Genomic DNA, 25,478 nt, shown 5'->3' on the forward strand with positions numbered 1-25,478 from the left:
TAAGTAATTTCATTGATTGTAATTTGGGGGACCTGCCTGACAACCGAGGCCGAAAGTCCAGAGAATTAAATTTGCTAGCGCTATATTTAACTGTGTAACTTTCCAAGACACCCCAAAACCTGTACATGGGGGGGGGGGGGTACTGTTTTACACGATAGACTTCGCTGAACACAAATATTAGTGTTTCAAAACAGTAAAACATATCACAGCGATAATATTGTCAGTGAAAGTGAAGTTTTTAGCATTTTTCATACACAAACAGCACTTTCACTGATGATATTATTGTTGTGATACGTTTTACTGTTTGGAAACACTAATATTTGTGTTGAGCCAAGACTCCCGAGTATAACAGTACCCCCCGTGTACAGGTTTTAAAGTGTTTTTGAAAGTTACAGGGTCAAATATAAGGCTTGATTTTCACAGTTTTTTCACTTTGAAATTTGCAAGATTGGTTATGTTGCTTTTGAGAGCGTATGGTAGACCAGAAAAGAGAATTACCCCCATGATGGCATACCATTTGCAAAATAAGACAACCCAAGGTATAGCAAATGTTCAGGCTTTTTTTTAGTAGCCACCTACTCACAAACACTGGCCAAAGTTAGCGTTCATAATTGTTCTTTGCTTTTTTAACACACAAACAAATATAAATGCTAAGTTTGGCCAGTGTTTGTGACTAAGTGGCAACTAAAAAAGACTGGACATACCCCCAATTGAATACCCTGGATTGGTTACTTTAAAAAAATATGTACATATGAGGTGTGATTCAGATATTTATGACAGATAACAGTGTTACAATGTCACTATTGATCCATTTTAAAAAATATATATTTTGAAACAGCAATGTCCTACTTGTACTTATAGCCTTATAACCTTCCAAAAAAAAGCTAAGAACATGTTAACTCAGGACAAAATGTAGAAACTATTTAGCACAGGTGTTTTTTGGAGGTTGTAGATGCGTAACAGATTTTGGGGGTCTAAGTTAGAAAAAAGTGTGGTTGAATTTTTTCATCATATTTTATAAAAAAAAATTATGGTAAATTATATGATATGAGGACAATAATGGTATCTTTAGAAAGACCATTTAATGGTGAGAAAAACTGTATATATTATGTGTGGGTACAGTAAATGAGTAAAAGGAAAATTACAGCTAAACACAAACACTGCAGAAATTTAAAAACAGCCCTGGTGTGTGTGTGTGTCAGTATGGATAAATGCCCTGGTGTGTGTCAGTATGGATAAATGTGTCAGTATGGATCAATGTGTGTGTGTGTGTGTGTGTGTCAGTATGGATCAATGTGTGTGTGTGTGTGTCAGTATGGATCAATGTGTGTGTGTGTGTGTCAGTATGGATCAATGTGTGTGTATGTGTGTGTGTGTCAGTATGGATCAATGTGTGTGTATGTGTGTGTGTGTCAGTATGGATCAATGTGTGTGTATGTGTGTGTGTGTCAGTATGGATCAATGTGTGTGTGTGTGTGTGTGTCAGTATGGATCAATGTGTGTGTGTGTGTGTCAGTATGGATCAATGTGTGTGTGTGTGTCAGTATGGATCAATGTGTGTGTGTGTGTGTGTGTGTGTGTCAGTATGGATCAATGTGTCAGTATGGATCAATGTGTGTGTGTGTGTCAGTATGGATCAATGTGTGTGTGTGTGTCAATATGGATCAATGTGTCAGTATGGATCAATGTGTGTGTGTGTGTGTGTGTCAGTATGGATCAATGTGTCAGTATGGATCAATGTGTGTGTGTCAGTATGGATCAATGTGTCAGTGTGGATAATATATATAGTGATTTTATATATAGATCTGTGTAATTTTACTCTAAGTGTATTTTTATATTAATATATGTATATATTAATAACAAAAAAACACTTAGTATGACATTATATATAAGATATATATATATATATATACACATACATATTACATATAGATATAATATATGTATATTTATCACATATATATATATATATATATATTTATTTTTAAATTTATTAGCTTTATTTTTTTTTTTATTTAAAAACTTTTTCACCAAGAGGGGGACTGTCTGTCAGTTCAGGCCCCATTGCATGCAGCACTATGGACGCCTATTGCGGCCATGTGACCGCTCTTTCAGAGCGATCACATTGCCCGTGGGGTCCTAATTTGCTGAGTAGGGACTTTCTAGGCTTTCAGACAGTTAGGCCAGACAGAGAGGAACAACGTTCTCCGGCGGGGGAACAGTGGCGTTCGGGTAAGTGCATAAGAGGGGGGATTAATACATATATTTTCTTCACTTTTCAACCCCTCGAAGCACTCAGCACACAGGCAGAGCATCGGAAGCCTGCCCGATGGCTTTCGATGCTCTGCTGCACTGCCGGGCGCCACGTGGGGAAACCCGGACGTGATTGCTCCAGGGGAGCGATCACCCGGCCACCCGGCAGTTAGGGGAGGTATAGCAGGATGCCTTGACATTGAGGTATCCTTGCAATACCCTTTAGAGCGACCGGAAGCGATCACGATTGCTTCCAGCGCTCACATTTTCCGCGGACGTACCAGGTTCGTCCGAGGTCGTTAGCGACCGTTTTTTGTCGGACGTACCTGGTACGTCCGTGGTGACGAAGGGGTTAAAGTCCCCCCACCCAACGCCCATGGTGGGGGTAATTAGAAAATATGCAGCAGGTATAACCCTGTAAGAGTCACGACAACACCTGCCTCAACACGCAGAACCTAAGTTACTCCTTGCTGAGGTAGACAGATGCGTTTGCTTTTTGTTTGTTTTTTCTATGGTACTTTTTTTTTTTTGACGGCCAAAACCCTTATCTGCAATGGTCAGTATTGAGCTTATGTAACCACGTTCATATTAAAAATGGCAAATTCAGTTCCCTTCTATGAAAAAAAGAGGCAGGTTTGGTTAGGTTTTATAATGTATTCATAAGGAAACAAGCCTGAAAGCACCTTTGCACTATTTTTTGATATAGTTGCACTCCTCAGAGCAGAGCATGGGCTTTTGTAGAGCAGACATATCTGAATCTTAAATCTGATATGTCTGCTTACAAATAGAGTTGGTGCTTTATACATAGGATATAAGTAAATATCCAGAGTCTGATGTTATCAGATGTAGAGGAAGTGGGCAATATTTCTTTGTTTTCTTTTGTTTATTGAAATAGAAAATGTTTAAAGAAATGTTCAACAGATGGCATCTGAACTGTTATAAGCAAGTCTACATGTGAGCACATCAATGAGCCAAAAATGAAAAAATAAAGCAGCATTGTTCTCCATCATTCCAGTTGCTGTGGTTTTAATCCCCCTCCATTCTCAGTTAGTATTTGGCTAGACTCTGTGGGAGGTATCTGCACTCTGTGTCTCTGTGACTGACGTATCATGGATGCTATGCCAAATCTGTCTGTGGAATCATGATTGGTGTTTGAACCGAATCAGGGTTGTGGTCTGTAGTTGAAGGTGAACTCAACCTATAAAGTTAACCAGAATGACAAAGCGTAAGTAGCACACCCAACATAAGAATAATCATTACTTGAGTATAAACACTTTGGCATAAAGGAACCGAGGGATTTCAATGCACCACATAATTGCATTCAGATCAGGCCTGCATATCGCAGTTCACCTATGAGTTCCAAACGTAGTAACCAAATAATTAGTACAGGTGGCTCTCTATCATTTTATTAAAGGTAACTCCAAGATAAATCTAACATTGGGTGAAATGCACTGACCTAGTGTCACTTTACTTTGGGGGTAGGATGAGGATAGCTTGGGGAACCTCAGCTCTGTATTGTTAACCAGCCACTCCATTTACTTGGTTTGAGAGGCAAAGGGGAGGATGTTACTGTTCTTTCTTGATTACTAGAGGCAATGTAGCCACAAATGTATAGAATAAAAGATGTACTTAACATTCTACATAGTGTCTGGAGGACATCTTAGTGTGTTTCTGCTTGCTTGGAGTTATGGAATGCTACTATGGCACTTACACGAGGAAGACCAAAGCAGCATGTGCAGCTTTTCCCAGCCTCCATGTTTGTAGTCTGTTTCACTATGTTGATCATGATGTGTCAGTGGCATACAGGAAAAGCTTAACACTGTTAAAGTGTTATGTAATGAAATGACCTTCCACTTATATATTTAGAGCAATGTGATTAGCAAAATGTGCAGATGAAACGGGTTTCTCTTTAATGAAACACAAGGTCATGTCAGTTAGGATGCAATGGAAATAATAACTCCTTAGCCCAGGGCATGAGTGAAGGTGGAAGGAGCAGTCACCCTTCTCTGTTATCTTAACTCTAATTGTGCCATACATGTGAGGATTCTTATCCCAGTGCTTTCCATTCCCACCTAACATTATTAGGAGGGTAGCTGCAATCTCCATATCTTACTTATTATACTAGGAACTTCTAACTTCTTGAACAAAACAAAGAGGGCAGACTTGATATAGAGCCACTGGGAGCATGGTTATCTTCTGGATCTTTATGTAGAATTGCAGAGTCCTTTTCATTTGTGGGGGTGGACTCATCTGGAGTTATTGTTTTTCTCTACTGTAAAAATAACACACACAAAAAACAACAACAAACCAGGAGGCAATTGATTTTTCTGCTTCCGGTGTATTAGAGAGGGCTTGAGGTTTTTTCTTATTTTTATTTCTGCATTTATCTAACTGTTCATCTATGATTATTGAGAAAGAGTTTGAAAATTGTTTGAGAAAAAAAAAATGTATCTGTCAACTTCTGGGGACTTTGTATAATTTGCAAAGACCTCCAATAATGAAATCGCTGGGGGTCAGGTAGTCTAGGGATGGGCAATGATGAGTTTATTTTACCCTAACATGTCCCTTGCAGGTGGTGCCATCCATTTTTGTCTGGTACAGCAGAGAGTACAGCATTGAGGTCTATGATAGATCATGTGAGACAGCAGGCTTCTCCATCAATAGATCTAATTTCCCTGCAGGGAGAAATAACACTGCTTGATGGTGGTTTTGTACAGTGTCAAGTAGTATTTCAGTGAAATTCCAACACAGTCAATATGAAGATATTACTGATTTTGCAGTTGTCGAGGGTGGGCAGTGCCACTTTAGTTGCAGAAGAAATACTTGAGATATACTTGAGCTGTGATGACTATAGATGACTATAGATGACTATAGATGCTGTTTTTGTGTATTTTATGCTTCATTAATTCAGTGAACAAACTCACAATCTTTGTCAAATTCTTGACAACTGAAATATCTACTGAAGATTCAGATTTCCTTTAAGAACAATATATTCTGTATTTTATTTTTAAAAGTTAGAATTTTAAAGATTTTCCAAAGTGGAATTGTTACTTCCCAGATTTTTTTTTACATTATGTTCACTTATCCATTAACATAGGGATGTCCAATCTTTTTAGAGAGAGGGCCAGATGACTGACTGAGATTCTTACCGGTGGCCACTGCCATATGATGTCAATGAGAAAGTTGTGCTGGAATCTTGCAAGTGATCTTTCTGGATGACAACTGTGGAATTTCTTGTTTCACCCTCTGTGATTGGATGACTCAAGACAAGGTGCTACAGCAGCTTAAGAATGTTACTGTAAACAAAGCCCCAGGACTGATTGTATTCACACATGGATACTTATACGGACACTAAAGTCACCAGAACCACTACACCTTAATGTAGGTGTCCTGTTCTTGCAGGCTTTTCAATGTAAACGCTCGATCAATGTTTTTTTTTTTTTTTCAAATCTTTCTTATATTGAGGCATAAAATTTACGGGTACAGAATAAAGAAAGGGAGACAATAAAGTCATACAGGATGGGGTATCACAGTTCACTATACATCATCTCCGAAAATTGTCGGCCTCTTTTTTTTTTTTTAAATAAAGTGTATTAAAGGCGTTGTATAGCATTAAGTGCCTGCATGCTTAGTGTCGGGATATGACTTGTAGTAGAAATTAAGGCACCTCTAAATGTGAGTGTGTTGAGCGTGGGACCTTAGTTAGATGAGCTCGGGTAGGTTTGTGTGTGTCGTAGCTGGGTGTGGTGGACTAAGTTGCTAGCTGAGAGTGCGGCAGGTAGTGAGCGGTATATTTCAAGCTGTGTTACGCATTATGGGTGTAATGGGGGGTGGAGGGGGGGTGAAAGTGGCTTAATGCGTAGTGTTATTCGAAGGCTTACGGAGCCTGTATTGTGTGGATTTGGGAAGAGCATAGTTTAAAAAAATCAGCGTATGTTGGAAAGAAAAAAGAGAATAAAAACAGAAACCAACAGCAACAGCATTGGAAATAACAAACGTGGAACAGATCAGGTATGTCTCCTGTCAGGAGCAACAGGTAAAGGGCGTGTGGTCCCTGCTCTGCTGCTGCTTCAGGTTGGTAGGGCCGTGGTTTTCTGGGCCGCTCTTCTAGGCACAAAAGGGGTAATCTCCGCTATAGTCCATGTTGGACGGGTCAGCTGCTGTGTTGTTAGCGCTGGAAGGCCGAGTGCCTGCAGGAAGGCTGGTATGTCAGATGCGTGGGATAGCTTATGTGTTTCGCCCACCTTTTCTGCCTGTAGTCTGTGTGGACCCCATTTGTAGGGGATGGCTTGTTCCCGGAGTAGCTGGGTGACCAGGCGAAAGGACTTCCTCCACATCATGGTGTGCCTGGAGAAGTGTTTATAGAACGTCAGTTTTGCCCCTTCAAACGCCACCATGGGGGAGCCTCTTGTAGCCCCCATAATCATGCCCCTGTCAGAGTCCCGTATAAATTTAATCAGTACATCACCGGCTCCTTCGCGTGGTGTGGCGGCCGCCCTGGTGAGTCTGAAACAAGAGTCTATTGTGAGCAACTTAGCTTGTTGTGGCGTAGGTAATGTGACTATAAGCTGTCAACAAAAGTGCGGCAATTCCGAGCTGGTGAGTGTCTCCGGCACTCCACGGACCCGCAGGTTTCTTACTTTGTACCGGTCCTCCATGCCAGCCAGTTGGGCTTGTTGGTCCGCGTATTGCTTGCGGAGTAAGCTCAGCGCCACGTCCGTGGCACTTTGCGCCAGTTTAGTGTCCCCCAGGCCCACCTCCACATTTGCCACTTTATTGGTGAGTGTGGCTACGTCTGCCCTTACCAGCGCCATGTCCGCTTGGAACATGGCCTGAATGTCTTTCACCAAAGCTTTGATATCAGCCTTGGTGGCTGGAGCAGCGTCCCCCATGTCCACGGGTCTCTGTGACAGTTGTTGCACGTGGGTCAGCAGTGCAGGCTCTGCAAAGTAGCTATCCTCGTCTGAGGATTGTGAGGCATAGATTTCGGGCGCCATCTTGGACTCAGCAGGCCGCGAAGCGGCTCGGAGAAAAGCCCCTATATCTCCGGATCCCGTGCCCGGATCCGCTCTCTACTTCTTGCTCTTCTTCCCCATGTTGTCGGTAAGCTGTGAGCCGGTTTAGGGACCCGGTATGTGCGGGGATTATGGCTCCGGGCGAGTTAATTGAGTGTGTCGCACGGAGCTGTCTGAAGATGCGGCCGGTTAGCTCGGGTGCTGGCTCCGCCCTGGCTCCATCAATGTTTACTTAAGTTATGTGTGTCGAGTCATAGTTAAAAGTGACAGATATGAAGGAAGGTTAACAAATTTAAATCTGTTAGTTTAGAAAAATGGCATCTCAGAGAGGATATGATAACATTATACAAATATATTCGGGACAACACAAATACAAGGAGAGATCTGACTGCCATTTCGGGGTCAAGAAGGAATCTTTTTCTAGTTTCTTGCAATACTGGAAAACATTTCAAGCTGGATTTTTTTTTGTCTTTTTTTGGATCAACAGCCAGAAAGGCTGAACTTGATGGACGCATGTCTCTTTTCAGCCTAACCTCCTACATGTCTTTTCCTCTACCTCTTTTTAAACAACCCCTTCCCATGTGTCTTTCCCTATCACCCTATTCCCATGTGTATCTTCTTAACACCTTTGTGTCTTTCATTTTTTTCACCCTTTCTCTGTGCTTGTGCCCTTTTTACACATCTCCACAGCCACTTCCATTTTACAGTGGCGGTCCTCCCCAAAGCTGCATACGTGGAAGTTGCCAATTTCTGTGCCAGGCTGCTGCTCAACTCACTCACCATTCACACACGTGGCAATGTGCATGAGTAGAGAGCAGGGGAGGCGAGGTCATCTCCAGTCTGCACCTCTCATCCTTTACACATAGCACCTAGCTGTAAAGTTGAGAAAGAGAGCTATTGCCAGATCTTACATAATGGGTCCTGACATGGACATGCTAACATGAGCTAACTGTGGCAATGGAATTTCCTTTGAAACACAGGTGCGCATGTTGTTGTTACACTGTGGGCCAGTGGTCATACATTTTCAGCCCTGATTGTCCTGCGAGTTGGAGGTTGTGCACGCCTACCTTAACAAATATGTATTTTTAAGGTGTGACAAATGTTATGAAATGTGGTAATCCATACCTCTTTATCCTTCAAATGGGTGCCTCTATCTCATTTTCTTGTCAGCCATTGTTAAAAGGGCAATTCTTTGCTCCTGGCAGCTAGCAAACAGGAAGCATGCAGAAATTTGGAAATGAAAAAAAAAAGTGTGACACTGTAAAGAATGGTATAATAGTTTTATTCATAGGAAAATTATGGCACAAACAGAAAAATGTTTTTATACATAATAGCCAAAGTTTGCATTGTTTGCCTTGTCTGAACTGTATTATGAGATAATTTGCTAATTCTTTAAAAGAAAACAAAGCACCTCATAAAAAAGGATAACGCATGTTATAGGTAGTTTTCAATGTTTTATTCAATGATGTTAATTTCAGATGATAAGTGACAATTCCCCTTTAATAGCCCATTTGCAAATAATATTAGCATGTTAGGGATGTGGCAAGCCCCCTGCTTAAATCACACCTGCTCAAATCATCCCACTCACTTACATATACCAGAGACGTAATTGCTGTCACGGTATTGAAACATAGAATACAGAGTCATTTGATACCACAGGATATCCAATTGTTTAGTAAATTACATCTGACACTTCCATTCAGGTTCCGTTGGAATTCACAGCAGCGCTGTGCAAAACACATGTGTATTTGGTGTGTGAAGATTGCAAAGCAGGTGAAACATTATAAGGCATATTGTTCAGGGATTTCAAATTAGCACTCATTTTATCAACTGTTAGCTGACAGAGTTCAAATAGTAATACAACAGACATATATATTGCTCTTGTATTTAATATTCATGGCACAGTGTTGTGTTTTTTTTGTTTTTTGTTTTAACAAAAAATCAATTCTAAATTGAAAATTTAATTTCAAAAGTTAAACAACAGCTGAATTTGAGATTTTTAAAAAAACTATTTTGTCCTAAATTGTGCAATTTACGTTTCCATTCATAGCGATTAAGTGTTACTTACTAAAGTGTAATTTACAAGGAATCTTCAACCAATTTTCAATTCAGCTATTTTTGTCCAAACTTTGAATTCCTAAAAGTGCAAACTTGAGTGAATATCCTTGCAAAAATAGTTTGAGCTGCTCTTGGAATAAAAAGGTTAAGATGATTCACATGAAGAAAGGGAAATCCAAATGACTGATTAAAGAGACATTAATTATTAAAAGTTATGTTTAGCTTTTATATAAAGTAAAATGTATTTATCTGGGAAATCTAATGACAGGCTATTGTGTTATTATTTTATATGTGACTAGTTCAGTGATTTTGGTTACCGTTATATCTATAACGACTTATATACTAAAACACCAAAACATCAACAGCAGTAAAGTAAAATGCTTCAATGTTTATTTTTCTGTTCTTTTCCTCTGGTTGCGTGCTTTTCCCTTTATACAAGTATTTTACAGATAAGGTAACTACATTGTTACATACATATTGGAACTTATCAAACAAAACACTGCTCTTATTCAGCATAACCTGTTCACCATCACAGGAGAAATAGGTCACTGAGAAGAGATATAAAACTGCGCACACACATACACAAATATTGTGAACTGGTGAAAGTACAACACATTCTCTGTGATGCGATAATCTCTGATGTACTTTCATGTTGACATGGAAACGTATTACATGTTATAGTAACTAGTGGGAAGAGAATAAGGCCACGTCATGGCATTTTTATTTAGGATACATAGGGTTATTCAAAGTGAATTTGGGGAAATTTTCATTGCCGTCCATAGGCGTGCCAGCAGGAGGAGGGCCTGGAATGACAGGTTACCTCTAATAAAGTTAAATAAAAGCTAAAAACGGTTTAAGATTAAATTATATATATATATATATATATATATATATATATATATATATATATGATCTAAGTATATATATATATATACATATATATATATATATATATATATATACACATACACTGTCTAAGTGTATTTTTAATATTAATATTAATATCAAAATACTTGTAGAATATTAATTCAATATATATAATTATAATTATATATATAATATAAAATGAATAAATAAATATATAAGTACGTTAAAAATGAAAAAGAAAAATAAATAATTAAAAATATATGTGTAATTTCGTTCTAACTGTATTTTGATATCAATATATATATATATATAAATATATATATATATTGATATCAAAATACACTTAAATATATATGTATATATCACAGTATATATGCCTATATATAAACAAAAATAATTTCAAAAATGTATATATATATATATATTTATATTTTTACATAATTAAGTAATTTTATTAATTACAATTTACGGAAAGTCCAGATAATTTAATTTGCTAGCACTATATTTAACCCTGTAACTTTCCAAGACACCTTAAAACCTGTACATGGGGGGTACTGTTTTACTCGGAAGACTTCACAGAACACAAATATTAGTGTTTCAAAACAGTAAAATGTATTACAACAATTATATCATCAGTAAAAATTCTTTTTTTTTTTTATTTTTTACACACAAACGGCACTTACACTGACAATATAATTGTTGTGATACGTTTTACGGTTTTGAAACACTAATATTTGTGTTCAGCAAAGTCTCCTGAGTATAACAGTACCTCTCATGTACAGGTTTTATGGTGTTTACAAAAGTTACAGAGTCAAATATAAGGTTTGTGTTTCAGTTTTTTCACATTAAAATTCGCCAGATTGGTTACGTTGCCTTTGAGACCATATGGTAGCCCAGGAATGAGAATTACCCCCAAATACCCCCATGATGGCATACCATTTGCAAATGTAGACAATCCAAGGTATTGCAAATAGGGTATGTCCAGTCTTTGTTAGTAGCCACTGAGTCACAAACGCTGGCCAAAATTGGCATTCAAATTAGTTTTTTTGCATTTTTCACACACAAAAAAAATATTAACACTAACTTTGGCCAGTGTTTGTGACCAAGTGGCTACCAAATAACACTGGACATTCCCCCTTTGCAAAAACTTGGGTTGTCTACTATTGCAAATGGTATGCCATCATGGGGGTAATTCTCATTCCTGGGCTACCATATGGTCTCAAAGGCAAAGTAACCAATCTGGCGAGTTTCAATGTGAAAAAATTCAAAAATGTTCCCAAAACTTCCCAAAACACCATAAAACCTGTACATAGGGGGTACTGTTTTACATCTGAGACATCTATGAATACAAATATGTGTATTTTATTGTAGTAAAAGCAAACAGTATTTTGACATTCACTATTAAAATTACACGTAGAACTAAGAAAATTAAAAAAAATCTTATTTTCTCCCATTTTTAAAACATTTTATTCATATTAAATTATCTTTCATACCTAAATATTTGATGTTAAATGAAAGCCCTGTTTCCCCTGAATAAAATGATATATAATAAGGGGGGGTGCATTTAATACGAAAGAGGTGAATTATGGTTGGACAGACATATAGCGCAAATGCCAGGTTTTGTTTACGTTTTGTTTTGATCACAACGTGTACATTTGGCTCAGTCCTTAACCCCTTAAGGACCAAACTTCTGGAATAAAAGGGAATCATGACATGTCACACATGTCATGTGTCCTTAAGGGGTTAAATTTGATATTCTCCTTGAATTCTCACTTTTGTAAATAACACTGTCAGTTTTGTGCTCAATTGTCAAAGGCCTTGAATCAAACTATGTACTGGTTCATGCTGCCAATGTTCGTAAGGCATTCACAGCACTTTTATGATCCTTACTCTTTAAAATACACAGGAATTGTTACACCCTGCCAATGCAAAGCACATGCCAAAGCCACTTTAATATAAGATATTTCACATTCCTGCAGCTTTTTGTTTCAGATATAGTTGCCTTGTCGCTTCAGTAATCAAGGACGCTCAGAAAAAAATGCATACTAAGAGGATATTGTGTAGTATGTAGACTGATTTTACTCATGACAGCCCCAAACAATGTATTTTCTCTGTAAGTGTCCATAGTTAATGTAGTTAATGATGGTTTGGCAATCCTCTGATGTATTTTAATAATAATCTGAAAAGCAATTATCTGAATCCCAAACCCTTAACTTTGCTCAGAGAAACATGTATACACATTTATCATATATACATGTTTGTTAAATGAAAAATAGATTGCAGTGAAAAACTAAATATATAACTGTAGTACCCACCTATTGTTACTTACTGTGACAAACTGAACCTCGTCACAGGTACTTGGAGGGGCCTGCTGGCCTGGCTCTTGCCTCAGGACTATGGGCCCTGTAATATACCTTGCCCAATGCAATTGAAAAGGCTCTGTTCATGTGAGTTATGTACTTTTGTACTCCAGACAGAGAGATCGACCGTTAGCCCTGATTCCCTGGAACTTTTCTGGGTATAGGACCATGTGCACGGTCGGTCAAAAAATAAGACTTCCGGGAAATTCCTGAACCCCTGAACTGATCTGTGTGATTTTTGGATATGTTAGTCACCCAGATCAGGGCTATCATGGGATGTAACATTTGTGGGGTTTTGTGTATTTTTTAGGGTACTTTTGGGGTGTTTTTAAAAAGTATGTTTTTTCTGTGCTTGGAGATACTTGGATTAGAATTAGTACAGTTACTGATCCAATTATCTCCCAGGCAGAGGGGAGGTATTGTGTGATGTGTATGGGAGTGTCATGCCTTGTAACCTTTTGTTATTGGTCTGTGAAGTTGCAAATCAGTCTACCATCAGATCCATGTAGGCGTACCCCTTGCATGGGGATTGTCATATAAGGCCAAGTGTGGCTCCCATTAAACTGAGATTCGGTTACCCCTTCATGAAGTCTTGGCTCATGTTAGGGGGATTTGAGAACTACATTCACTCTGGGGATTGCTATATCACAATACTCCCCTGAGTATAATCACTAGCTCTTATAAGAGCTGTTCCTGCTACGCTCTCTGGACTAGGAGAAGTCTACCCACTGGAAGCTGGATCCTGGTCTTGGGTCCAGGGTGGGTGGAGGAGAGAAAGACCCCAACCAAGCTGCGGCAGTTCACGATGGTTATGGTGGTCCACTGCAGTGCTTATGGTGCTCGCAAGTACTAGGAATCAGCGATTGACGGAGGTACCAGGTCAGGGTGCCAGGCGGTCAGTCACACTTACCATCACCTCCTCTCAACTGCTAGTCCTCACCTGTCTCAGAGGCACATTTCATAGATAGTGTTCTGGCTACCTCCTTCACATATCCACACTTTACAGCAACCTTGTCAGAGTGCAGCGCTGCTGAAAAGCATCCATGGGGACGTGCAATTGAGGAGGTCTCTGAACACACCATAGGGCAGGCTGCAAAAGGAGACAGCTATTCCCTGTCAAATACAGATGCCTGGTTTTGTCCAGATAAACGTATTTACTGTTTGTGGGTATTATGCCCATGTAAGTCCTGCAGGGTTATTCACTAAAGTGAGAAATCAATGTGAATTTTAAAATTGAAGCCAAAATTGAAGTACAACTTGTATAGTGAATTTTTCCAATTGAGCTGTTTCAGCCTTAAATATGATATTCACTTTGAATTATCACGTTTGTAAATAACTATAATACTATTTTTGTTCTGATGGCATCTTGTAAACAGCAAAACTCCACTAGATTCAGATACACGTTGTGGAATTTTTATTCATGCTCTTTTGAAAGAACATAGTATTTCATCTATGCCTTGTGCTAGCATATGTATAGATTGGGTGGAAAAAAAACTATTTAAAAAACAAGTTTTTCTCCCAGCCTGCTTTTAGCGCAGTATAGGGAATATAGGAATGGAGTGACGTGACATCACTCCATTCCAATGCTGGCAACGAAGCCGATGTCACTGAGCAGGTTTGCCCTGCTTGAGGATGAGAAGACAGCAGGCGTACTGGAGGTGGGTTGGAGTACTGCCTGGAGGTGGGTTACACGGAGAGTAATGCCCACAAAGCGGCGCTGAAATGGAGTAAAGGTGCTTAAATATCTGTATTTTACATTGCATACATCGAGTACCTTTGTAATATATAGTGTATTCAATGTATACGGTAGTATTCAAGGTAAATAAAAGTTACATTTTTTTACTACACGTTGACTTTAAAATTGCTCATTAGTAGGACAAGTTGCACGACTAGGGATATCATATAACCTTAAAATGTACAGTGCCACGCCAAGCACCACAAAAGTTCATTAAAGTGCTTTTTGTTGGTATGTAGAATTCTTGACAGCTTACAAAACCACAGAGGGCCTGGTGCTCTGACATACACTGCCAAACACATGTGTAGACATAGAAACAGAGACAGACATTCATTTCTAAACACACACGGGTACAAGAACCAAAAATATGTAACCCAAAGGATGACATCCCTCAAATGAACCATACGACCAAAGGAAGCCCAAAACATGTAATTTAAATTCAAAATTGAAATCACTTACTCTGTATAACAACGGCAGTACTTATAAAATGCAGATGAATTAGAGTAAAATAAAATTAAATAAAACATGACAATTTGTATAAGTATGGAAATAAATTCTTAAAATAAAAACATGTCCAGTCATTAGGATATACATTTACCGCTAAAATTAATTCAAAATTTAATTAAAATAAGTTGAATCCAGAAGAGTCAACATCACTCAGTCACAGATCATGACATTTCCTCTATGTAATGCATCCCATGTGGAAAATAGGGCAGAAAGCACAGTCCAGTAAGACCCAACCAGGACCACATTGTTTTGTTACAGGGTTCCATGCACTCCCCAGAGCTTGAACCAAACCACTTAAAGGGACACTATAGTCACCTGAACAACTTTAGCTTAATGAAGCAGTTTTGGTGTATAGAACATGCCCCTGCAGCCTCACTGCTCAATCCTCTGTCATTTAGGAGTTAAATCCCTTTGTTTATGAACCCTTGTCACACCTCCCTGCATGTGACTTGCACAGCCTTCCATAAACACTTCCTGTAAAGAGAGCCCTATTTAGACTTTCTTTATTGCAAGTTCTTTTTAATTAAGATTTTCTTATCCCCTGCTATGTTAATAGCTTGCTAGACCCTGCAAGAGCCTCCTGTATGTGATTAAAGTTCCATTTAGAGATTGAGATACAATTATTTAAGATAAATTACATGTTTGAAAGTGAAACCATTTTTTTTTCCATGCAGGCTCTGTCAATCATAGCCAGGGGAGATGTGGCTAGGGCTGCATAAACAGAAACAAAGTGATTTAACTCCTAAATGACAGTGAATTGAGGAGTGAAATTACAGGGGAATGATCTATACACTAAAACTGGCTTTACCCCACTGATGGTAGCTCGGGTGGTAGGAAATGAAAGGATCCTCAATGCACAAAGCCCTCTGTTTCTGTTTTGTATATGTTCCTTTGTAACACAAAACAATTCTGTTTTGTTGGGTAGATTACTGACTTTCGATGTAGATCGTTTTGGCTCTGCCAAGTTGACAGATTCTTGTATCCCATTTCACAATCTCAAAAATAATATAACATAATATTTAAAGGGACACTATAGTCACCAGAACAACTACAGCTTATTGAATTTGTTCTGGTGAATAGAATCATTACCTTCAGCCTTTTTGCTGTTTTCAGAGAAAATGCAGTGTTTACATTACAGCCTAGTAATAACTTCACTGACCACTCCTCAGATAGCTGTTAGAGATCCTTCCTGGGTCATGGCTGCCTAAAATGCATCCACACATTCAGTATCTCCTCCCGCTGCATGCAGACACTGAACTTTCCTCATACAGATTCATTGATTCAATTCATCTCTATGAGGAGATGCTGATTGGCCAGGGCTGTGTTTGAATCATGCTGGATCTGCCCCCTATCTGCCTCTTTGTCAGTCTTAGTAAGATTTTTGCTATATTTATGGAGGCATGAGGGGCCCAAGGGGGCTAGATGGTGGTTTTAACACTATAGGCTCAGGAATACATGTTTGTGTTCCTGACCCTATAGTGATCCTTTAATAATCTAAAAAAAAATACCTGCACATATTTGGCACAGCCAAAGGGTCTCCACATATTTGGCATGTGCAATCATCCTATACCCCAAGGCTTTGAACTGTTCACTGCATGGAGCTTGCATTATTATGAGAACATGTAATTTCCCCATAAAAGGGAAACTGTCACTTGCCAAGATTCTTAAAATTCTACACCTATGGGGGGCGTGGCCGGCTGCAGAGCGAACAAGACGCCTGTGGGTGGAGCTCCGTATCAACGCACAATACAGTAAGCACTTACCCGACACCCGGCTCCCAAAATCGGCCACACACACGCCTCCCGACCAGAGACAATAGTGGGGCGCAAAAATAAGAAAAGTCGCCAGCCAGAGACACCCAAATTGGGCGATATCCGGCTCTCATTTACAAGGCCTAACCCACAGGCAGCCACCAAGATGGCGGCCGCAGCTAGCAGTGAAGAGGAGGACTCCCAGGACGATAGGGAAAGCCTTACCTCACATACAGCAGAGTCCGAGCCCCCATGTCCTGACACAGAATCAGAGGCAGAATCATCCCCTGTCACGAAAAAAGACATAAGGGATCTCTTAAAAGAAATGAGAGAGGTGTGGAGGGCAGATATATTAAGCACACAGAAAGAGGTGGGGGACATCCAACAAAGGCTCACAGCAATGGAAACTAGGGAAAATGCAAGGGACCACCAGATACAGAACTCCCAAGACACAATGCAGACCCTCTCCTCACAAGTCCAGAAACTAACCCGGACTATCACCACTATGGAAGCCCGACACAGAAGGCGGAACATACGCCTCAGGGGGATTCCGGAAAACGTGGAAGGAGAGGCATTAATACCCTACATCCATCGCCTGTTGTCCACAATGGGCCTTAAAGGAGGCACTGACCCCACCGCAATACTTTCAGCGTTTCGAATCCGGAAAGCTGCAATGGCTCCGGAAAACGCAACCAGAGACACTATAGCGGTCACAAAGGACATGGCAACCCGCACCGCTATTATGTCCCGCTCAAGAGACCTGGGCACTGTGCAAATGGAGGGCAGCACGGTGGCCCTATATGGGGATTTACCATTCGCAGCACTTGCGGAACGGAGGCAACTTGCACCAGCTGCCAAACAACTGCGAGGAGCAGGAGTCAGATACCGATGGGGGGCAGACGGGTCCCTGGAGGTACCACGGGGAAACCAGACGCTCACCCTGACCTCTATGGATGACCAAAAGGAGTTCCTCCGCCAGCTGCACCTCCCAGAGCCCGGGGGACAGAATCCAAAGAAGATGACATTGCATCGCAGAGTACACCCAAAAGCAATCTGGGTCCGAAGAAAAACATGTATATAGCGAAAGTGCCCAAGAGACACTCACAAGCCTCATTATATCATTTTTTATATAGTAAGAGGGAAGTCCTCATGCCGTTGTACAGAACACTGGTGAGACCTCACTTGGAGTATTGTACGCAGTACTGGAGACTGTGTCTCCAGAAGGATATTAAAACTTAGTAAAGAGTTCAAAGAAGGGCTATTAAACCGGATTGCAGGTTAAAACATACCAGGAAAGGTTAGGATCTTAACATGTATAGGTTGGAGGAAAGACGAGACAGGGGGGATGATAGAAACATTTAAATACATGAAAGGAATCAACACAGTATAGGAGAGTATGCTTAAAAGAAGAAAAATTACCACAACAAGGGGACATAATCTTAAATTAGAGGGGCAAAGGTTTAAAAATAATATTAGTATTACTTTACTGAGAGGGTAGGCGATGCATGGAATAGTCTTCCAGCTGATGTAGTGGAGATTAACACAGTGAGGTTGTTGAAGCATGCGAGGGAATGGCATAAGGCTATCCTAGAAAAGGTCAGGGATTAATGAAAGTATTTGGAAAATTGGGCAAAATAGATGGTCCGAATGGTTCTTATTTGCCACCACATTCTATGTTTCTATGAAACCATTAATCCATTTACTGCTGCATTTTCTCATTTGTGGTATATGGAAATGCAGCTTGCCCAGCCCAGACCATCTGTGGCTGTCAAATCACAGACTTCCCAAACCAGCTCAACAAGAAGTCTTTGCAAGGCTGGCACTCTGAGCAATTGCTGCCTCTTGAGTTTAGCTCCACTGAGCTAAACTACCATTAAGTGACCAGACCTATTGTCTGATTGACAGCTAGGGGAGTGTTACAAGGTTAATGTATTCAAATGCCAATTGTCTTTGAAATCGACACTCAAGGACTTCAGCAAGGTAAAATGCTTAGTGATTGGAGTGTTCATTTAAAGTGGTTCTGTTCACCTCAAACTTTTATATCTCCTATTGTTTCCTCTTGTCTTCCTCTTTCAGAATATGTTCTTATTTTCCTTTTTTCTGATGTATTTCTCTTTAAAACATGAATTTTGACAGTTGTGACAAAATGGTAGAGGTTAAGTCAAGCTCCTCTTCCTTTGTCAAGCTATGAAAGAATGAACCTTTCATAAAAGGACACTATAGTAACCAGAACAAATATAGCTTAATGTAGTTCTGGTGCAAGCATGTCAAACTTGCGGCCCACAATTAATATATTTGTGGCCCGCCTGCCCTGGGGCCGCTTTGTGCTGTGGCTGCGACCAACCACAAGACAGAAAATATATTTCCTGATTGCAGTGCTAGAGGAGTGTCTGGCCTGCTTGAGTTGAGCAGGGCTGGAACTGGGGGATGGGCAGCTCATTTTAAGGTAGAAGAGGGACTGGGGGACCTTCCTGTGTAGTGTGTTAATTTGGGAATGGAGGGCAATGTATTAAATTGGGGGAGGGAGTGGGCACTGTATTAATTTGGGTAGGGTGGAGTCCAGTGTATTAAATTGGGGAAGGGAGGGAGGGGGCAGTGTATTAACTTGGGGGAGGGAGTGGACTGTGTATTAATTTGAGGGAGGGGGCACTGTATTAATTAGAGGGAGGTAGGGTGCCAGTGTATTAAATTGGGGAGGTGGAGCAGTGTATTAAATTGAGTGGGGAAGAGGGCAGTGTATTAAATTGGGGGAGGGAGTGGACTGTGTATTCATTTGAGGGAGCGAGGGAGGGGGCACTGTATTAATTTGAGAGAGGGAGGGTTCCAGTGTATTAAATTGGGGGGAGGGAGTGGGGCTGTGTAGAGTGGTGGAAGGGGAGGAGTGTGTTAAATTAGGGGGAGGGCAGTGTATTTATTTGGGGAGTGAGGGGAAAGTGTATTAAATTGGGGAATGGAGGGGGCAGTGTATTAAATTGTACACTTATACTTTATTCTCACATTTGTTTTATCATATGTTAATCACATCTCTGTGTCTTTTAACACTAAAGGGACACTCTAAGCACCAAAACCACTACATCTTAATGTGACATGTTAAAAAAAAAACAAAAACTAATTCCAGTTGTCTAAATCCAGGCCTTCCTCAAACTTTTTTATACAAATGGCAAGGTCTCTGAATACTGTACATTTATCATAAATGAGTTTAACAGGGGAATGGAACATGAACTGCAAGGCAACAGAAAAACACGTTAAAAAAAAAGGAACATAGCTATTCAGGGTACTCCTGACATGCAATCCAAAGACTGAACCAAACACATCTGTGTTCTCATTGCCCCTCATAACACAAGTGTCTAATTTATATAATCTCATTCTCCATCTACCAATGAAAGGACTGGGCACATCAACATGCAGGAAATAATGGGAAGCCTAGACCTGTACTTTTTCCATAGTAAAATGCTGGAGGATCGGGCTAGAGCCATCGTTCAGGATGTTGGAATTGAGAAGTTGCATGTCTTTCTAGGTGTTAACAGGGTAAAGATGTTTAAAGCATTCCGTTTCTGCTCATATAGAAAGTTCCCTATTGTTGCTATTGTGCTCTAATTTCCCAACAACTGAGTCATCTGAGTGACAATTAGCTCCTTACACCTAATTTTCTTATTTTCACACCTTACATAAATTGTGTGTTCTTTTTATAATGTATGTGCAACACCATGCTCCAAAACCTCTTATATTAATGATGTAAATTCCACTCCCTTATTCTTTATGTTACCAGTTATATAGACCACAATCCTTCTAAAACTCTACTGAAATTGCCTTTGAAAGCCAGCACAATGTTTTCTAATGAGCGATCCAACCTCAAAAACCCTTCTCTCTTAGCTCTTCATTCTGCCTACTCTATACTACTTTTATCTGTACTGCTTTTCTCTTTAGACCCTGCTGCGTCCCCAACCACCTTACTTGTGAAGCAAAGCTCTGGCTTTGGTTTACCCCTTGCAGTACAAAAACATGCATACCAAATGTTACACCTCTTTTTCGTCCTGCGTGCCTTTTCAGAAATACTGTTTTATATGCTTTTAGAAAAATGCAATCCTTGTGAATATGAACACAGAACTGCTATTTGTAAGACCCTTTGAAATTGAAAGCTTTGCACTTAACTTTCAGATTTCCATGTTGGTGTTTTCTATGCAGGGACCCAGTTTGAATTGAGAGGAGTGGATGCTGAGCTGGTGGAATGTGGTGCTTGTGGGAGACGGTGTGTATTTGTGGGGGTAGACGCTTTATGTTTTGAAACTTTTATTCAAATCACAAATGGAAGGTATTGATTTTGGGGAAAGCAGAGGCAGTGTGGCAGGCACCCAATCGAGGAGAAACAAAAATGAAATACCAGAATTGATCGGTTCTAGTGACGAGCACGACTTTCTTACTTAGCTGCTAATATCTCACACAGAGCTGGGGTCAGGGATTAGGCCAGAAGGGTATTTCATCCCTATCGTAAAATATAAAAGAACTCCTATTTCTGAATGTCATCCAGCTGTCCTTGATGCCAAAATAATGTCAAATATTTTACTGCGCAGAGAACAAAATGCTGCGAAAAGCCAAGAAAGTCTAGCAGGAGATAAGATGTGGGAGCCCTGGGAGTTAATCCTGGAGTTCTACAACCTCAAAGCTGTTTTTGAGGAGAAGGCGCAGTGCAGGGAACAGGAGTAAGATTAGGGGGTGGTATCCAAATACTGATTATGAGAAAAAAAATGTACACGTCAATTAATTATAAAAAAGCGCATATCAGACATTCAGATAAGATATTTATGTATCTGTGCACATAACCACAGGGATGCAGGAAAAAGAGTATTTCTAAATTGAAGCTTAGTGATCAGTCCTGCACTATTTACAGCAGCAGTTGGCACCATAATACTGTTTAATAACTTACCGTAATTGCGAGTTCAGGTAGGCTACCATTCTACCCGAAATATTTAAGTATTGAAAGAAATCTGCAGCTTAATTAAGTTGGATATTATTTCTAAATTGACATTTTGAGTGTGAATTTTGTAAGCCGGTTGTCTACAAAACGTTTTTTTTTTGTCTGCTTTCTAAGAGCTGCTTAGAAATGAAGAGGTTAGAAAATATTGGAGATGAGTGAACTGTTAGTTTCTTTTAGTGTGGAGCTTAGACAAGTAGCTCTTGATGTTCTATAGTTAAAATGAACTGACAACACCATGCAACAGGTAAGCTTACAGGGATAGTTAATGGTGCCAAGCAAATTCATGGTTCTGTCTAAACTCTCTGCCCTAGACGGCAGCTTATGATTCAGTTTATTGAAGTGGTCTGGGTGCACTGTCCCTTTTAACACCGCAATGTAAAGGATTGCAGTTTTAGAGAAACTGCAATGATTATTTTGCAGGGTTAACTCCTCCTCAAGTGGCTGTCACTCTTTACAAGATGATTAGGAGTGTCTTCAAATCCCTCATTGAAAAGCATTGATTCTACACACGCGCATTAGGTTTCCCTATCATCGGGATGCCGGAGGAGTCAGAGACAGAGCCAGCACAGAAGGATCTCATTGCTGGAAAGAGGCAAGTGTTAAAAGGGTTTTTAAACCTTTCAAACCTATGGGCAGAGGGGCACTATAACGTTAAGAATACAGTTTTATATTCCTAACACTATAGTTTTCCTTTAAAGGTGCCCATGTCCCTATTTCTATTCAGGTTCCCCTACGTGTGCATTTGGTTAAAAAAATAAAATAACTTCTACTTTTCCATCACCAAACCCCCCTTGGAGCTACTTACCTCTCCACCTCCTGCTATGTCATGCAGGAAGCATGGCTTCCTCCGCCAATGCAATGCTCCTTATAGAGGAGCACTATAAACCTAATACACATGCGCGGTGAGCACCACGCATGCATCAGAGCTTTCCCATAGGAATCAATGCCTTCCTAGGGAGGCTTCCACTTCAGGTTCCACGTCTGTTTTACTCGGTCAGTGCAGTGGAAGCACCTCTAGTGGCTGTCATTCGGACAACCACTTGAGATGGACTTAATGAACGGGTCTGCGTGCCTATAGCTTCCCAGTAATTCTGCGCTTTGAGTTGCCTACCCAAGTCCTTTGCTATTCTCCAAACTTTGGAGGTAACATGTGTGCAGCATTTTCCACTGATTTGAGAACAATTAGAAGATCTAACATAACATCTGTAGTACCTGTTTGTTTGATGATAAATGTACTGTAATCTTTAGAGTTTGTGCCTAATGTAACTTATTGCTTTCATGTTGTACTCTATATTTTTAATCTTGAATTTATAGGTGTAATAAATTATGGCTACATAAATCACCCATATAATTTCACTGTCTCATAGGCATTCTTTTGACCATGGCCAGGTATGTCTTCCATCAGGAACTGACATGTACTGCTTCCTATTTCAGGGACTTTCAAGAAGTCATGTTCATTCTTTTTCACATATTTTGCTAAAGCTGGATTAGTATGCATACTGCTGCTTTATTGTTTGCATTGTCTATTAATGAAACTATTACTTATGCATTAATATACACAAAGCTGCGAGCATTTCATGTACAGAAGCTTTGTTGACCTGACCCGTTGTCTTTTCCTTGATGTTTTCCAGCTATGCTGTGACTGTACAGGAGTCGTATGCTCATCCTTTCGATCAGATATATTACACACGATGTACGGACATCCTGAACTGGTTCAAGTGTACAAGACACAGGTATTGTTTTTATGTGGGAATTGAAGCCTCTTTTGTATTTGTTTGTTTTTTTCCTTTCAAAACAAGAGAGAATTAGTCAGAACAATATTGCTGTTATATTTGTTGTTACTATTCTTCAAGTTCTGGTCAATTAACCTAGTTGAAGGAAAATTAAAGGAACACTATGGTGATAGGAATAGAAAGCTGTATTCCTAACACTTAAGTGTCCCTCTGTCCTGCGCCCCCCCTTCCCCTCCCAATCTGCCTAGGCTATCAAAGGGTTAAAAATCCTTTAAGCACTTACCTTATAGAGACCTTGGCGCTGGTTCCGTCTTTGTCTCCTCCAGTGTCATTGCGAGAGGGAACTTAATGCAAACGTGTGGCAAGTGCCGAGTGCGCATTAGGCCTTCCCCAGAGGAGTGCATTAAATCAATGCTTTCCTATGGGGGATTTGATGATGCTGAATGTCCTCATGCACAGTGTGAGGATATCCAGCATCTTTCATGGAGTTAAAGGGACACTATAGTCACCAGAACAACTACAGCTTATTGAATTTGTTCTGGTGAGTAGAATCATTACCTCCAGGCTTTTTGCTGTAAACACTGTCTTTTCAGAGAAAATGCAGTGTTTACATTACAGCCTAGTGATAACTTCACTGGCCACTCCTCAGATTGCTGTTAGAGATCCTTCCTGGGTCATGGCTGCCTAAAATGCATCCAAACATTCAGTGTCTCCACCCTCTGCATACAGACACTGAACTTTCCTCATAGAGATTCAATTCATCTCTATGAGGAGATGCTGATTGGCCAAGGCTGTGTTTGAATCATGCTGGCTTTGCCCCTGATCTGCCTCTTTGTCAGTCCCAGCCAATCCTTTGGGGAAGCATTGTGATTGGATCAGGCTACCACTTCTGCTGATGTCAGCAGACAGGTTGCTATTCTGAGTCTAACAGCATGCAGAGTTACAGCTTCAGGCTTGAATACAAGTAAGATTTTGCTGTTTTTAGGGAGGCATGAGGGGCCATGGGGGGCTAGATAGTGATTTTAACACTATAGGGTCAGGAATACATGTTTGTGTTCCTGACCCTATAGTGATCCTTTAAACTCTGTTAAATAGCCGGAAGGGCCTTTAGTGACATGTCTGGCACACTGGCACTAGAGGCAGTCTTAGTACTGTCTTGCCTCTTTACCTTCATTTGAAAATAACGGCAGTGTTTTTAGCTGTAGGGGATAGGGACACTGCACCCATACCACTTTAATGAGATGAAGTGGTCTAGGTACCTATACGTTCCTTTAATTTTTAAAATGAAAATGTTTTGCTAAGAAAAAAAAAATTACCTACTCTCATCTCCAGAGACAGCATAAAGGGGATGTAATTTTAATAACATTATCTTTGTGCTTTCTGCTTTTGAAAGCAGTCTGTTGCATTACAGTTGCTTAAACTCAAATATTTACATAACTCTGGCCAACTGTACTGCTTTACATCAATGTTGGGGATATGCTTGCCAAAACTCTCTATTGGGAATATGCTTGCCAAAACTCTCTATCTTCGAAATGGTACCTCTAATAGAGGTGTGGTAAGCAATATTCTGTTCAAAACTGAAACACATCCAGGGTTTTTTAATGATCCGTGAGTTGTTGGGAAACCAAAGAGAATTAAAAGTGAATTCCAAATTTTAGAACAAAATTGCTGCATTGGAAACAATCTCGCATTTAGCTATATTTTCAGTTTGGCTATGTGGGCCAACCATTTGGAATTCACTTTTAATTCCAGACAATTCTGTCTTTACTAAATAACCTGTACATTGCCCATAGCTAAAACTGAATCAATCTTAACAGAACGTATGGAGTCCGTGGGTATGCAGCATCTATAACAATTTAGATTAATTTAAGTGTAAATCTCAACCTTATATGTATTCCTTTTACGATGAAGGTTTCAAGGAAAACTGCCTTTTTTTTACTTTGAATTCTGTCTTTACTTTTCTATTCTATGTTTTTTTCATTCCTCCATTTGCTGTTTGTTTTTTTCTGTTGTAAAGGTACATAGTAAAATAGTTACTCAGTCTGAACCTCTTAAACAAACACTGTAGGGTGAGGAACACATGAATTGCCTCTGCCTCCCCCCAATTCACCGCCTAAATATAGTACAATCGTAGCCATCTAAGGAGTAACCACCAGAGGTGTCCCTAGGCTGCAATGTAAACACTGCCTTTTCTCTGAAAAGACAGCGTTTACTGCAAAAAGCC

General features: G+C 39.9%; 1 protein-coding gene across 3 annotated transcripts in view; it reads left to right on the forward strand.

Moving 5' to 3' along the window:
* Positions 1-25,478, forward strand: part of MEGF11 (multiple EGF like domains 11) — a 409,367-nt gene that overhangs the window by 87,190 nt on the left and 296,699 nt on the right. For all 3 annotated transcript variants that reach the window (XM_063448765.1, XM_063448767.1, XM_063448766.1), the window contains exon 3: positions 23,153-23,254. In XM_063448765.1, coding sequence (XP_063304835.1) covers positions 23,153-23,254 — 102 coding nt within the window. The remainder of the gene's footprint in view (positions 1-23,152; positions 23,255-25,478) is intronic.

The sequence above is a fragment of the Pelobates fuscus genome, chromosome 3, assembly GCF_036172605.1.
Source record: "Pelobates fuscus isolate aPelFus1 chromosome 3, aPelFus1.pri, whole genome shotgun sequence".
In the NCBI taxonomy this organism is placed as follows: domain Eukaryota; kingdom Metazoa; phylum Chordata; class Amphibia; order Anura; family Pelobatidae; genus Pelobates; species Pelobates fuscus.